The sequence below is a fragment of the Triticum urartu genome, chromosome 7A, assembly GCF_056163025.1.
Source record: "Triticum urartu cultivar PI428250 chromosome 7A, HENAU_Tu73, whole genome shotgun sequence".
NCBI classification, from domain to species: domain Eukaryota; kingdom Viridiplantae; phylum Streptophyta; class Magnoliopsida; order Poales; family Poaceae; genus Triticum; species Triticum urartu.
In genome coordinates, this window is record NC_141879.1 from 639,562,768 (window position 1) to 639,576,927 (window position 14,160).

The 14,160-nt window shown below is 46.8% G+C and overlaps 1 protein-coding gene across 1 annotated transcript; it reads left to right on the top strand.

The window, feature by feature from the left end:
- The first annotated feature begins 297 nt into the window (after nucleotides 1-297).
- Nucleotides 298-1,357, top strand: LOC147960944 (uncharacterized). The gene is made up of 2 exons (XM_087533598.1): nucleotides 298-1,254; nucleotides 1,352-1,357. Exons 1-2 carry the CDS (start codon nucleotides 298-300, stop codon nucleotides 1,355-1,357), a joined length of 963 nt encoding a protein of 320 aa, XP_087389724.1.
- The last annotated feature ends 12,803 nt before the right edge of the window (nucleotides 1,358-14,160 follow it).

Genomic DNA, 14,160 nt, shown 5'->3' on the forward strand with positions numbered 1-14,160 from the left:
CCGAACTCTGTGTAACGAACTCTATGCTGATCTCTTTTGTAAGATATGCCGACTACTATGTAGTATCTATCGTGCTACGTTCGTTGTGCATGTTTCATCATGAATGATTCTTGTTTTTTGCAATTCCGCAATGCTGAACTACCCCTGTTAAATATTAGCAGGATGGTTAGACCAGGTGGTCGTGGGCGTGGTGGCAACGCCCCACCACCGCCTGAGTACATGGCTGGGATGATGCAACAGTTTGAGCTGAATCGTCAGTTCATGGAGAATATTATGGCTCAGTTTCCTCGCCCCAATATGAACCAGCAACCAACCCAAGTGACTCTGCAGGATTTCATGCGCCTCAACCCAACCGTGTACAGCAGCTCAACTCAACCTCTGGATGCTGATGACTGGCTCCGCGACATCACCTATGAGATGGAGTCTGCTGATGTAGCCCTTGCCAGCTATGTCACATTTGCTTCCTTCTTTCTGAATGGACCCGCAGCTCAATGGTGGGACAGCCACAGGCGTACTCTGCCAGCTGGAACAATCATCACCTGGCCAGACTTCCAAGCTGCCTTCCGTGCTCGCTTCATTCCTCAGGGAGTCATGGACCGGAAGAAGCGTGAATTCCGCAACCTCACCCAAGGCAACAAAACTGTGGAAGCTTACCAGTGGGAGTTTCTGGACTTGTCCCGCTATGCTGAAGAAGACATTGCAACTGATGCACGCAGACAGGAGAAGTTCCGTGATGGCCTTCAAGCTGACATCAAGCTCGCACTTCTAGTGCATGACTTTACTGATTTCGCCACCTTGGTGAACAAAGCCATCAACGTCGAAATTGGTCTGCAGGAATACCAGAGCTCTCACCGGCGCAACCGTGACACGGGCTCATCTTCGGGCCCGTCCTCGCAGAAGCGCAAGATATGGATCCCCAACAGCATGTACCAGCCGAATGCACCTGCCCCAAGGCAGTCCTATGCTGCACCTCGTCTGCCTACTGCTCCAACTAGGCAGCCAAGATTTCCAGCTCCACCACCACAAGCTCCTGTTCCCACTCCCAATAATGGCCTCTGCTACAAGTGTGGTCAGCCAGGTCACCGTGCTAGGGATTGCAATCAGAACCAGAATCAACTGGCCCTCCCAGCAACTGGCCGTGGAAGCAACCAGCCTCGCAACAACAGTGCCAAGTCTTATGGTCGTGTTCATGCCAACCATGTTGATCTCAATGAAGTTCTAGACCAGCCTGCTACCGTGATGGGTACACTCCTCGTAAATTCAGTACCAGCATCTGTTTTATTTGATACAGGAGCATCACATTCATTCATATGAGCTGAGTTTGCATTCATGCATGGCATTAAATATGAAGAGATGAACACTGCGACTGTGGTACACACTCCTGCAGGCCAGTGTCAAACCTCTATGGTTAGTCACGATGTTCCCGCTGAAATTGAAGGGCTGGAATTCCTTGCCTCTCCCATCATACTGAAGTCCTGTAGCATCGACCTCATTCTGGGAATGGATTGGTTGAAAGCGCATACTGCTTCTATAGTTTGCGCCACTAAGGTCGTCCATCTGCTACACCCTTCTGACGAAATAATAGCTTACCAAGCTCATCTAGTTCAGAACGCCGAGGCACGACTTTATGCCTTGAACGCGTTGAACGCTGCACCACTCGAGGACATTGAAAACATTCCCGTCGTTCGTGAATTCCAAGACGTCTTCCCAGAAGAACTTCCAGGGATTCCCCCTGCTAGAGCTGTCGAGTTCATCATCAACTTGAAACCCGGCACCATCCCTATAGCTAAACGACCCTATAAGATGCCGCCGCATGAACTCATCGAGCTTAAGGAGGAAATCGACAAATCTCTTGTCAAAGGTTTCATTCGCCCAAGTTGCTCTCCTTGGGGAGCACCTTCTCTCTTTGTTAAGAAGAAGGATGGGACAAACCGATTAGTCCAAGACTACCGTCCTATAAACCAAGCTACCATTCAGAATAAATACCCACTTCCTCGGATCAATGATCTTTATGATCAGCTAGCTGGCTCATCAGTGTTCTCCAAACTCGACTTGAGGTTGGGTTACCACCAGATCCGTGTTCGTGAAGAGGACATCCCAAAAACCGCCTTCGTGACTCGGTATGGGTCATACGAGTACACCGTCATGTCATTCGGCTTAACGAATGCTCCCGCCACCTTCTCTCGTCTGATGAATTATATATTCATGGATTACCTCGACAAGTTCGTCGTGGTTTATCTGGACGATATCCTTGTATTTTCCAAGAACGAGGAAGAACATGCTAGACATCTGCGTCTTGTGCTGGAGAAACTTCGAGAACATCAACTGTATGCTAAGTATTCCAAGTGTGAATTCTAGCTCCCCGAAGTAACCTATCTTGGGCATGTCATCTCCAAGGATGGTATTGCCGTCAACCCTGAACGAGTTCAGGCTATTCTCGATTGGACTCCTCCGAAGAATGTGAAGCAAGTCCGAAGTTTTCTCGGTCTCGCCAGCTATTGCCGTTGATTCGTCGAGAACTTCTCCAAGATTGCCAGGCCTCTGACTAATCTGTTGCATAAGGGTGTCAAGTTTTACTGGACAGACAAGTGTCAGGAAAGTTTCCAGGCGCTCAAAGACAAGTTGACTTCTGCCCCTGTGCTTGCACCACCTGATACTAAGAAGGACTTCGTCATTTACTGCGACGCTTCCCGCCAAGGATTAGGCTGTGTCCTAATGCAGGAGCGCAGAGTGATTGCTTATGCCTCTCGTCAACTGCGCCCTCACGAAGAAAACTACCCAGTTCACGACCTCGAGCTTGCTGCTGTCATTCATGCACTGAAGCAGTGGCGACATTACCTTCTCGGTAATCGTTGCGAGATCTTCACTGACCATAAAAGTCTGAAGTATCTGTTTACTCAGCCAGATCTGAACCTCCGTCAGCAGAGATGGATGGAGACTGTTGCAGACTTTGACGTGGGTATATCCTATACCCCCGACAAGGCTAATGTAATGGCTGATGCCTTGAGCCGCAAGTCTTACTGCAACCACCTCCAGGTCCACAAAGTTCAGCCCTCGCTTGCCGAAGAATTTAGAAGGCTGAACCTCCATATTGTTCCTCCGGGATCACTCGCTCCCCCTCCCGAAGGTTTCCCCAAACGGAACCTCCATGTTGTTTCCAAGGGTTCTCTCAATACCCTGGTTGCGAAACCAGATCTTGTGGACACCATCAAATGGATACAGAAATGTGACGATGAAGTCCTCAAGATTAAGCGCGACCTCAAAAAAGGAAAGCCCTCATTCTTCACTGTTGCGGACGATGGCGCCTTGTATTTCAAAGGCCGCCTAGTGGTACCATATTCGAAGAGAAACGTGGATAAGACTAAAAGGGTTATGCAAGAAGCTCATGATACGCCTCTGTCCATCCATCCTGGTAGTACAAAGATGTACCAGGATATTCGTCAAAGATTCTGGTGGTCTAATATGAAGCAGGACATTGCTCGTTATGTTGCTGAGTGTTACGTTTGTCGCCGAATCAAAGCAGAGCATCAAAGGCCTGCTGGAACTCTGCAACCTATCTCTATTCCTGAATGGAAACGGGACCATGTTGAAATGGACTTCGTCACTGGATTTCCCAAATCGCAGAAAGGTAATGATGCTATTCTTGTCGTCATTGACCGGCTTTCCAAAGTTGCCCATTTTCTGGCGGTCAAAGAGACAATCACTGCTAGTCAGCTTGCTACTCTCTACATGGCCAGAATTGTTTCACTTCATGGTATCCCACTGGTTATCAGTTCAGACCGTGGCAGCTTATTCACTTCAAGGTTTTGGGCGAGTTTCCAAGAAGCTATGGGAATTCATCTGTCGTTCAGTACTGCATTTCATCCTCAGTCGCAAGGACAGGTTGAACGTGTCAACCAAGTTCTCGAAGACATGCTTCGAGCTTGTGTAATATCATTCGGCAAGAAATGGGAGGAATCTCTTCCATATGCCGAGTTCTCTTATAATAATAGCTATCAAGCTAGTCTGAAGATGTCCCCCTTCGAAGTGCTATATGGACGAAAGTGTCGAACCCCTCTGAACTGGTCAGAAACTGGGGAACGTCCACTCTTCGGTCCGGATATTATCCAACAGGCCGAAGAACAAGTTCGCATTATTCGCGAGAATCTCAAGACTGCTCAGTCACGTCAGAAAAGTCAGTATGACCGTCATCACCAAGACATGGTCTATCAACCTAGCGAAAAGGCTTATCTTCGAGTTACACCAATGAAGGGTGCACACCGCTTCGGGATCAAAGGAAAGTTAGCTCCCCGCTATATTGGTCCTTTCACTATTCTCGAAAGGCGTGGAAAAGTGGCATATCAACTGGAGCTTCCGTCAAACCTTTCTCAGGTTCATGATGTGTTCCACGTGTAGCAACTTCGACGCTGCTTCAAGGACCCAATCCGAGCAGTGGACCATGAAGTGCTCGAATTGCAACAGGACCTCTCCTATAAAGAGCATCCGGTCCGCATTCTCGACCAAGCTGAACGCCGCACCCGTCAGAAGGCGATCAAGTTCCTCAAGGTCCAGTGGTCGAATCACTCTGAAGACGAAGCCACCTGGGAACGTGAGGATCGTCTTCGCGATGAATACCCTGCACTGTTTCCTTCTACCTCCTAAATCTCGGGACGAGATTTCTTGTAGTAGAGGAGAATTGTGACGCCCGGGTAATTAAGCTATAGTGATCCTCCGCTAATGATGCCACGTGACCTCGTTTATAGTTGCTAATCTCCAGTTAGTTCGAAACCGATTCAAATTCAAATTCAAAATTAGGCAAACAATAGAAGTTTTCAAATAATAAAACTAAAATGTTCTGGTTGTGCCAAATAATGTGTAGGTAATTATGGTGGAGAAACCACGCTTTTATAAAATGTTTAAGTAAACTAAAATGAGTAAAACAGTAGCTAAAACAATTAAATAAATGCCTTTTGAATTTTATAAAATATTAAACTATTTTGTTCAGGGGAAAAACTTTTTAAGACAGTAGTTGGAATTGTAACTCCATTTAGGGTGTGGGTTTTATTTTTGTAAAACTATAAAGTATTAAATAAATAAAAAGGAAAAAAACAAAAAAACAGAAAACTAATAAAAAGAAAGAGCCCCCCCTCCCGGGCCAAACGGCCCAGCTGGCCGACCAGGCCGCCCACCAGGCCGGCCCACGCGGCCCCTTCACCCCGTGGCCTATAGGCCACCCCACCCCACCCCGACCGAAACCCTAACGCCCCACTCGCCCCCCCACTCGCTCCCACTCCCCCTCTCCCGATCCGATCTGGATCGGGATCGATCCCCGCAGCTCGTCCCCAGCGCCGGCAAACTCCCGTCACCGCCCTGTACTCCTCGCCCCTCCTCTCCGTCGCCTAACCGCCTCCCCAGCGCCACGGTGCCGCCCCGTCGTCCTCGTCTCCTCGTCGCCAACGCCGTCGACGCACGCCGCCGCCTCGGCCTCGTCTCCTCCCCGTCGACGCCGTCCCCGTCCCCCTCCACCACGGTCCTCCCCGACCTCCATCGAGCACGCTGCCCGTTCCCTACGCACCCCGGTGAGGACCCCGGTCCTCCTGCACCCCGTCCCCTCTCGCCGGTGCTTGGCCCCGCCTCCTTGGCCGCACCCCGCGGGCGCTCGCGCCGCGCGCCCCCCTTTCCCCGTACGCCCCGTGCCCGAGCTCCGGACGGGCTCGCATCTGCCGCGCCCGTCGCCGTGAGCCCCGCCTCTCGCCCACGGCCTCTACTCCGCCGCTCGCTGCACGCTGTTTCGCGCTGCTCGCCCGCCCTTGGCGCCGCGCCTTGCGCCGCCTGCACCGCGCCTCGTGCCCCCCCCCTACTGCAGCCCTGCCGCGCGCTCATGCGCGCCCGCCCACACGGGGCCGTGCTTGCCGCCGCTCGCTCACCGGCCGGCCCGTGCTGGCCTCGCCCACGCCGGCCTGGCGACCTGCCAGGTCCGCCGCCCACGCCCGCATCCCCCTGGGCATGCGCCCGAAGGGGGCGCGCCCGTTAACCGTCGCCCGCGCCCTGTATGGCCTCTGTGCCACAGACAAACGGGGCCCACCCCCTGTGAACGAAAACAAAATAATAATATTAATAATAATACTAATTAAATTAATTTAAAAAAAGGAATTCATAAATAATAATTAAAATTGATTAAAATGATAATTAATTAATTAATTAATTAAAGAATTAATTAAATTAATTAATCCTGATTAGATTAATCTAATTACTAGTTAACTTAATTAACCCCTGATTAGCCTAATCAGTTAATGACCAGTGGGACCCACACGTCAGCGACCTAGTCAACACCTGTGTTGACTGCTGATGTCATGCTGACGTCATGATGATGTCAGCAAACACTGTTTGGATAATGTTGAATTAAATTAATTAATTAAATTCTAAAAATGATTTAAACTTTAGAAAATCAATATAAAATAAACTGTAGCCCGGATGGAAAAACTTTGTACATGAAAGTTGCTCAGAATGACGAGACGAACCCGGAAACGCAGCCCGTTCGTCCGCCACGCACCCCTAACATGTCAAACTCGCAACTTTCCCCCTCCGGCTCCTCTGCCTGAAAACACGAAACACCGGGGATATTTTCCCGGATGTTTTCCCCCTTCACCGGTATCACCTACTACCGCGTTAGGGCACCTCTAACGTCGTTACTTATCATGTCATGCATCACTATGCATATGCTTGCTTATATATTTATTGTTTCCCCCCCTCTTCTCTCGATAGACACCGAGGCCGACGCCGCTGCTACCCAGTACGACTACGGAGTTGACGATCCCTCTCTCTTGCCAGAGCAACCAGGCAAGCCCCCCCTTTGATCACCAGATATCGCCTACTCTTCTCTATACTGCTTGCATTAGAGTAGTGTAGCATGTTACTGTTTCCCGTTAATCCTATCCTGATGCATAGCCTGTCCTTGCTACTACTGTTGATACCTTTACCTGCAATCCTACTTGCTTAGTATAGGATGCTAGTATTTCCATCTGTGGCCCTACATTCTTGTTCGTTTGCTATGCTATACTATCGGGCCGTGATCACTCGGGAGGTGATCACGGGTATATACTATTTACTTTATACATGATACATGTGGTGATTAAAGACGGGTCGGCTCGTAGGAGCACCCGCGAGTGGATCTTTGAGGCGGAGCGACAGGGCAGGTTCCAACCACCTAGGAGAGAGGTGGGCCTAGCCCTGGTCGGCGTTCGCGGATACTTAACACGCTTAACGAGATCTGGGTATTTGATCTGAGTTTGGCCATTTGGTCTATACGCACTAACCATCTACGCGGGAGTAGTTATGGGTATCCCGGCGTCGTGGTATCAGCCGAAGCCTTCGTGACGTCAGCGACTGAGTGGCGCGCGACGGATTGGAACGTAATCCTGCTCTTCTATTAAGGGGGCTAGTTCTGCTTCCGGCCGCGTTCGCAACGTGCAGGTGTGCTAAGGGCGATGGGCCCAGACCCCTGTGCGCTTAGGTTTAGACCGGCGTGCTGACCTCTCTGTTGTGCCTAGATGGGGCTGCGACGTGTTGATCTTCCGAGGCCGGGCATGACCCAGGAAAGTGTGTCCGTCCAAATGGGATCGAGCGTGTTGGGGTATGTGGTGCACCCCTGCAGGGAAGTTAATCTATTCGAATAGCCATGATCTTCGGTAACAGGACGACTTGGAGTTGTACCTTGACCTTATGACAACTAGAACCGGATACTTAATAAAACACACCCTTCCAAGTGCCAGATACAACCGGTGATCGCTCTCTCACAGGGCGATGAGGGGAGGATCATCGGTTAGGATTATGCTATGCGATGCTACTTGGAGGACTTCAGTCTATTCTTTTCTGCATGCTGCAAGACGAAGGCTGCCAGAAGCGTAGTCTTCGAAAGGACTAGCTATCCCCCTCTTATTCCAGCTTTCTGTAGTTCAGTCCACATATGATAGCCTTAATCCATTTGATACCAATGCATACATATGTAGTGTGGCTCCTTGCTTGCGAGTACTTTGGATGAGTACTCACGGTTGCTTTCTCCCTCTTTTCCCCCTATCCCTTCTACCTGGTTGTCTCAACCAGATGTTAGATCCCAGGAGCCAGACGCCACCTTCGACGATGACTCCTACTACACCGGAGATGCCTACTACTACGTGATGCCCACTGACGACGACCAGGAGTAGTTAGGAGGGTCCCAGGCAGGAGGCCTGCGCCTCTTTCGATCTGTATCCCAGTTTGTGCTAGCCTTCTTAAGGCAAGCTTGTTTAACTTATGTCTGTACTCAGATATTGTTGCTTCCGTTGACTCTTCTATGATCGAGCTCTTGTATTCGAGCCCTCGAGGCCCCTGGCTTGTAATATGATGCTTGTATGACTTATTTTATTTGTAGAGTTGTGTTGTGATATCTTCCCGTGAGTCCCTGATCTTGATCGTACACGTTTGCGTGTATGATTAGTGTACGATTAAATCGGGGGCGTCACAGCATCTCCCCTCAAAGATAAAGGGAAGACCTTCTTCTTAGCAACATCATCAGAAATACCTACAAGCTTAAATAATCCACAAACTTCATCCACATATATTAGGTGTTCATCAAGATGCTTTGTTCCATCTCCTGTAAAAGGATTAGCTAGCAGTTTTTCTATTATACTCGAAGGATACTCATAAGGAATTTCATTTTCAATAGGTTCTGTAGGTTGAGGAGCAACTCTTTGCTCTACTGGTCGGGGTGAAGATACCCCGAACAAGCCCCTCAGAGGATTACTTTCCATAGTTACAAGTGACAGTAAATTTCAGCACACTATATAAATTTTTCTTTACCAAATTCCACCTACCAAAGGCGCTTCACTCCCCGGCAACGGCGCCAGAAAAGAGTCTTGATGACCCACAAGTATAGGGGATCTATCTTAGTCCTTTCGATAAGTAAGAGTGTCGAACTCAACGAGGAGCATAAGGAAATGGTAAACGGTTTTCCGCAAGGTATTCTCTTCAAGTACTGAAATAAGTGGTAACAGATAGTTTTGTAATGAGATAATTTGTAACGAGCAACAGGTAACAAAAGTAAATAAAGTGCAGCAAGGTGGCCCAATCCTTTTTGTAGCAAAGGACAAGCCTGGACAAACTCTTATATAAGGAAAAGCGCTCCCGAGGACACATGGGAATATCGTCAAGCTAGTTTTCATCACGTCCATATGATTCGCGTTCGGTACTTTGATAATTTGATATGTGGGTGGACCGGTGCTTGGGTGCTATTCTTACTTGAACAAGCATCCCACTTATGATTAACCTCTATTGCAAGCATCCGCAACTACAACAAAAGTATTAAGGTAAACCTAACCATAGCATGAAACATATGGATCCAAATCAGCCCCTTACGAAGCAACGCATAAACTAGGGTTTAAGCTTCTGTCACTCTAGCAACCCATCATCTACTTATTACTTCCCAATGCCTTCCTCTAGGCCCAAATAATGGTGAAGTTTTATGTAGTCAACGTTCACATAATACCACTAGAGGCTAGACAACATACATCTCATCAAAATATCGAACGAATACCAAATTGAAATGACTACTAATAGCAAGACTTCTCCCTTGTCCTCAGGAACAAACGTAACTACTCACAAAGCATAAACATGTTCATAACCAGAGGGGTATTAATATGGATAAAGGATCTGAACATATGATCTTCCACCAATTAAACCAACTAGCATCAACTACAAGGAGTAATTAACACTACTAGCAACCTTCTAGCACCAATCCCGGACTTGAAGATAAGAATCAGATACAAGACATGAACTAGGGTTTTGAGATGAGATGGTGCTGATGAAGATGTTGATGGAGATTGCCCTCTCCCGATGAGAGGAGCGCTGGTGATGACGATGGCGATGATTTCCCCCTCCGGGAGGGAAGTTTCCTCGGCAGAACAGCTCTGCCGGAGCACTATATTGGATCTGCCAAGGTTCCGCCTCGTGGCGGCGGAGTTTCGTCCCGAAAGGTTGCGTCTTATTTTTTTCTCGACGAAAGACTTCATATAGGAGAAGACGGTCACGGAGAGCCACCAGGGGGCCCACGAGGCAGGGGGCGCGCCCTAGGGGGGCAGCCCCCACCCTCGTGAGAAGGGTGTGGGCCCCCTGGTCTTCATCTTTGGAGAGGATTTTTCATTATTTATTATAAGGTGTTCCGTGGAGTTTCTGGACTTTTGGAGTTGTGCAGAATAGGTCTCTAATATTTGCTCCTTTTCCAGCCCAGAATTCCAGCTGCCGGCATTCTCCCTCCTTATGTAAACCTTGTAAAATAAAAGAGAATAGCCATAAGTATTGTGACATAATGTGAAATAACAGCCCATAATGCAATAAATATCGATATAAAAGCATGATGCAAAATGGACGTATCAATACCCCCCGATACTAGCCATAGATTCATCAAAATAAGCAAACAACACATGAAAAACAGAATCTATTGAAAACAGAACAGTCTGTAGCAATCTGGAAGTTTCGAATACTTTTATAACTCCACAAATTGTGCGAAATTAGGATGTCCTAAATAATTTGTATATTGATCTACTGTAGTGGGAATTGGTATTTTATCGCTCTCTGGTAAAAAAATGAAAATTATTCTCGTGAGCGCATGCTACCTCTTGAGCACTGCGTTGGTTTTCCCCAAGAGGAAGGGATGATGCAGCAAAGTAGCGTAAGTATTTTCCTCAGTTTTTGAGAACCAAGGTATCAATCCAATAGGAGGCTATGCGCGAGTGCCTCATACCTGCACAAAACAAATAAATCCTCGCAACTAACGCGGTAAGGGGTTGTCAATCCCTACACGGCCATTTACGAGAGTGAGATCTGATAGATATGATAAGATAATATTTTTGGTATTTTTATGATAAAGATGCAAAGTAAAATAAAAGCAAAGTACAAAGCAAATGAAATAACTAAGTATTGGAAGATTAATATGATGAAGATAGACCCGGGGGCCATAGGTTTCACTAGTGGCTTCTCTCAAGAGAATAAGTATTCTACGGTGGGTGAATGAATTACTGTTGAGCAATTGACAGAATTGAGCATAGTTATGAGAATATCTATGTAACATCCCAAATTTTCAATTTGGAATGTTATACATTAGATCATCATTGCATATCATGTTTTATTGCTTTTCCGTTCCGTAATCCTCAAAATCCTAAGCAACTCAAGTTCCCTCGAAGAGAGTTGGGGATTTCCCGGTTTTCATATTTGATTCTTTTATCAAATTTTGAAACGAGGATTTTGGTTTTAATTATTTTTCTCTCCGAAAATATTTCATATTAAAATACAAGAGAGGAGATAATATGACTTCTCCAAAATAAATGAAATATTGGAGGAAAAATATTAAAATCAAATATTTGTTCCATTTGGATTTTATTGCAATTTTGTTTGCATTAGAAAAATTGCACGTTTTCAAAATTGCATTTTAGGGCCAAGAAAATGTTCATCTCGTTCTAAATATTTTATTTAGACGGTGAAAATTTATTTTGGCATTTTTAGTTTATTTATTTATTTTTCTAGGATTTTATTTCGGTCGGCGAAATTATTAAAAGAAAAAGTTCCTGCGCCCGACTGGGCCTAAGGCCTAGCTGGGCCAGGCCGCCGCCGCCGCCGCCAACTCGGACAAGGAGTCCGAGCCGGACTCCACCACTGCCGCCTTGGCCCCTCCTCCAAGCCGCCCCGCCTCGCCCCTTTATGTACGCGCCGCCCGAGCCCCCACCCCCACAGCCACCGCCGCCCACGCCGCGCCTAGCCGCCGCCGGCTTGCCGCCACCGCCCCCGCGAGCCGTCGCTCCGCCGCCGCACCTCGCCTCGCCGGACCTCTCGCCAGAGGTAGTCGCCGAACTCCGCCGCCGGTTTTTTTATAAAACCATTCGGTTTTTTTAGAAACCCTAGATCCGTTTTTTTCGGATTCACCGGTTTTTCTCGGTTCTTCTAATTAGTGGACGTTCGTCCGAATGTTCGTGTTAACGAATGGTTCTTCGCCCGTTAGATATAGCTAATGAACGCTCGTTCGTTAGTCTGTTCGTTAGTTTTCTTTTATCGGATTTATTCCGCGATTTTCTCTGATCGCGATTTCTGATCCGATCTTAGTTTCTGTTTATCTTTTCGCTCATTAGTCGGAATCAGGCGATTCAAGCACCTAGAGTTTCATCTCGAAACCCTCTTTCCGTTTAACCAACTCAAACAAGGTTTCTCTACTGTAAAATTTGACCTAGTTTCAGATTAGTAAATGAAGCTTCTTTCTTTCGCCGTTTGAGTTTCGTTGCTCCGTTTGATTTGATTCTTTTCGCGAACCAGAGTTCTTATTTTGAACTTTCTGGTCAACCTCTTTTATTTGAGTTTTGCTTATGCATCGTTGCTTGTTACTTATGTATGCTATTGTTTGCTTGCGATAGAACTCCCGGAGTGCGAAGCGTGCTACTACGAGTCCCTAGGTTTCGCAGATCGTCGGCAAGGCAAGTAACACTTTGATCATACCCCTTTATCACCCAGTTTTTATGCATAAGTTCCAATCCTCAAACATTGCATGATTAGGATGTCATTAACTTGTGGGTTGGGAAGTAGTTGATGAGGTAGAACCTATTGCCCTGTTACATTTAAACCCTTGGGAGTTACTCTACGTGTTGCTTATATTACTATGCTATGCTATGCTCGTAGACGTGGTTTGGGTTTGAGTGAAATCCATGACAGATGTGAGATTTTTAAATTAATGGTTCAACTTAAGGTGGCAACTTAATCAAACAACTGGGTGGACTGGGGCACCTGGAGTACCCAGTGTTGCCTGTATTTTTTGGAAATCCCGGAGTACCCGTGTGATCTTCCTATGGACCGCCACCCAGGCTCAAAGGGAACTGAGATGATTCATGCTAGAAACTTCCGTGTGCAGCCACAAGCTATTATGGGCTCTAGCATAGTTGAGTAAGTTACGTGAAGCTCTTGAAGAGGCAGATCAGCAGGTAGTGGGATGTAGGTTTGGTATGGTCTGTACGGAGTAGAGAGTTAATGTTTCTGAAAGACTGTGTCTCGGTCATCCATTTCTCAAACACCCTGTAGTGCGAGAAATCCAACGGAGGAGATCGAGTCTTGTGGGGAAAAGTGCGCAAACCTCTGCAGAGTGTACAATCTAATCATGGTTAGCCGTGTCCCCGGTTATGAACAATTCTTGAGTATCTAGTACTTGGGTTATCACATGTATTTCATCATGTTTAATTAATATTGTTGGGTTGTTAATCACTTTAATTGGGATTGAGTTGGAGGAACCTTATCAATGATGTTTCAACTACCATGATAGTAAAATTAAAATCTATTCCTTTGTTGTAGGGAAAAATTAGCTTTTCGCAAAAATTATAAACCATAGATCTTTCCACTAGCCATATATGCATATAGTGATAGAGTTATTTTGTTCTTGCTCTATTGTGTTATGTTGCCAGCATATTCCATGTGCTGACCCGTTTTCGGGCTGCAACATATTATGTTGCAGACTTTTTAGACGAGTAGTAAGGTACGTTAGGTCGTTGCCGTGAAGCTCAGCTATGCCGTTGGAGTTGATGGACTCACCTTATCTTCCAAGCCTTCCGCTGTTATCGTATTAGATGGCCTTAAGCCATATTTTTGTAATAAGTTCTCTCTTGAGACATTCGATGTAATAAGTGTGTGATTGCTACTCTGTTATAAATCCTTCGAGTATTGTGTGTGTCAGCATTACCGATCCAGGGATGACACTGAAGCACAGAGACTTGACCATCTGAGGTCGGGTCGCTACAATCTAGGCATGATCATGTATATAGGCATCATGTCCGAGACAAGTAGACCGACTCCTGCCTGCATCTACTACTATTACACCACTCATCGACCGCTATCCATCATGCATCTAGAGTATTAAGTTAATGAAAATAGAGTAACGCCTTAAGCAAGATGACATGATGTAGAGGGATCAACTCATGCAATATGATGAAAACCCCATCTTGTTATCCTCGATGGCAACAATACAATACGTGCCTTGCTGCCCCTACTGTCACTGGGAAAGGACACCGCAAGATTAAACCCAAAGCTAAGCACTTCTCCCATTGCAAGAAAGATCAATCTAGTCGGCCAAACCAAACTGATAATTCAAAGATACTTGCAAATATAACCAATCATACA

Coding starts and splice junctions, on each gene's coding strand:
- LOC147960944 (XM_087533598.1), top strand. CDS start 298: ATGAACCAGCAACCAACCCAAGTGACTCTGCAGGATTTCATGCGCCTC.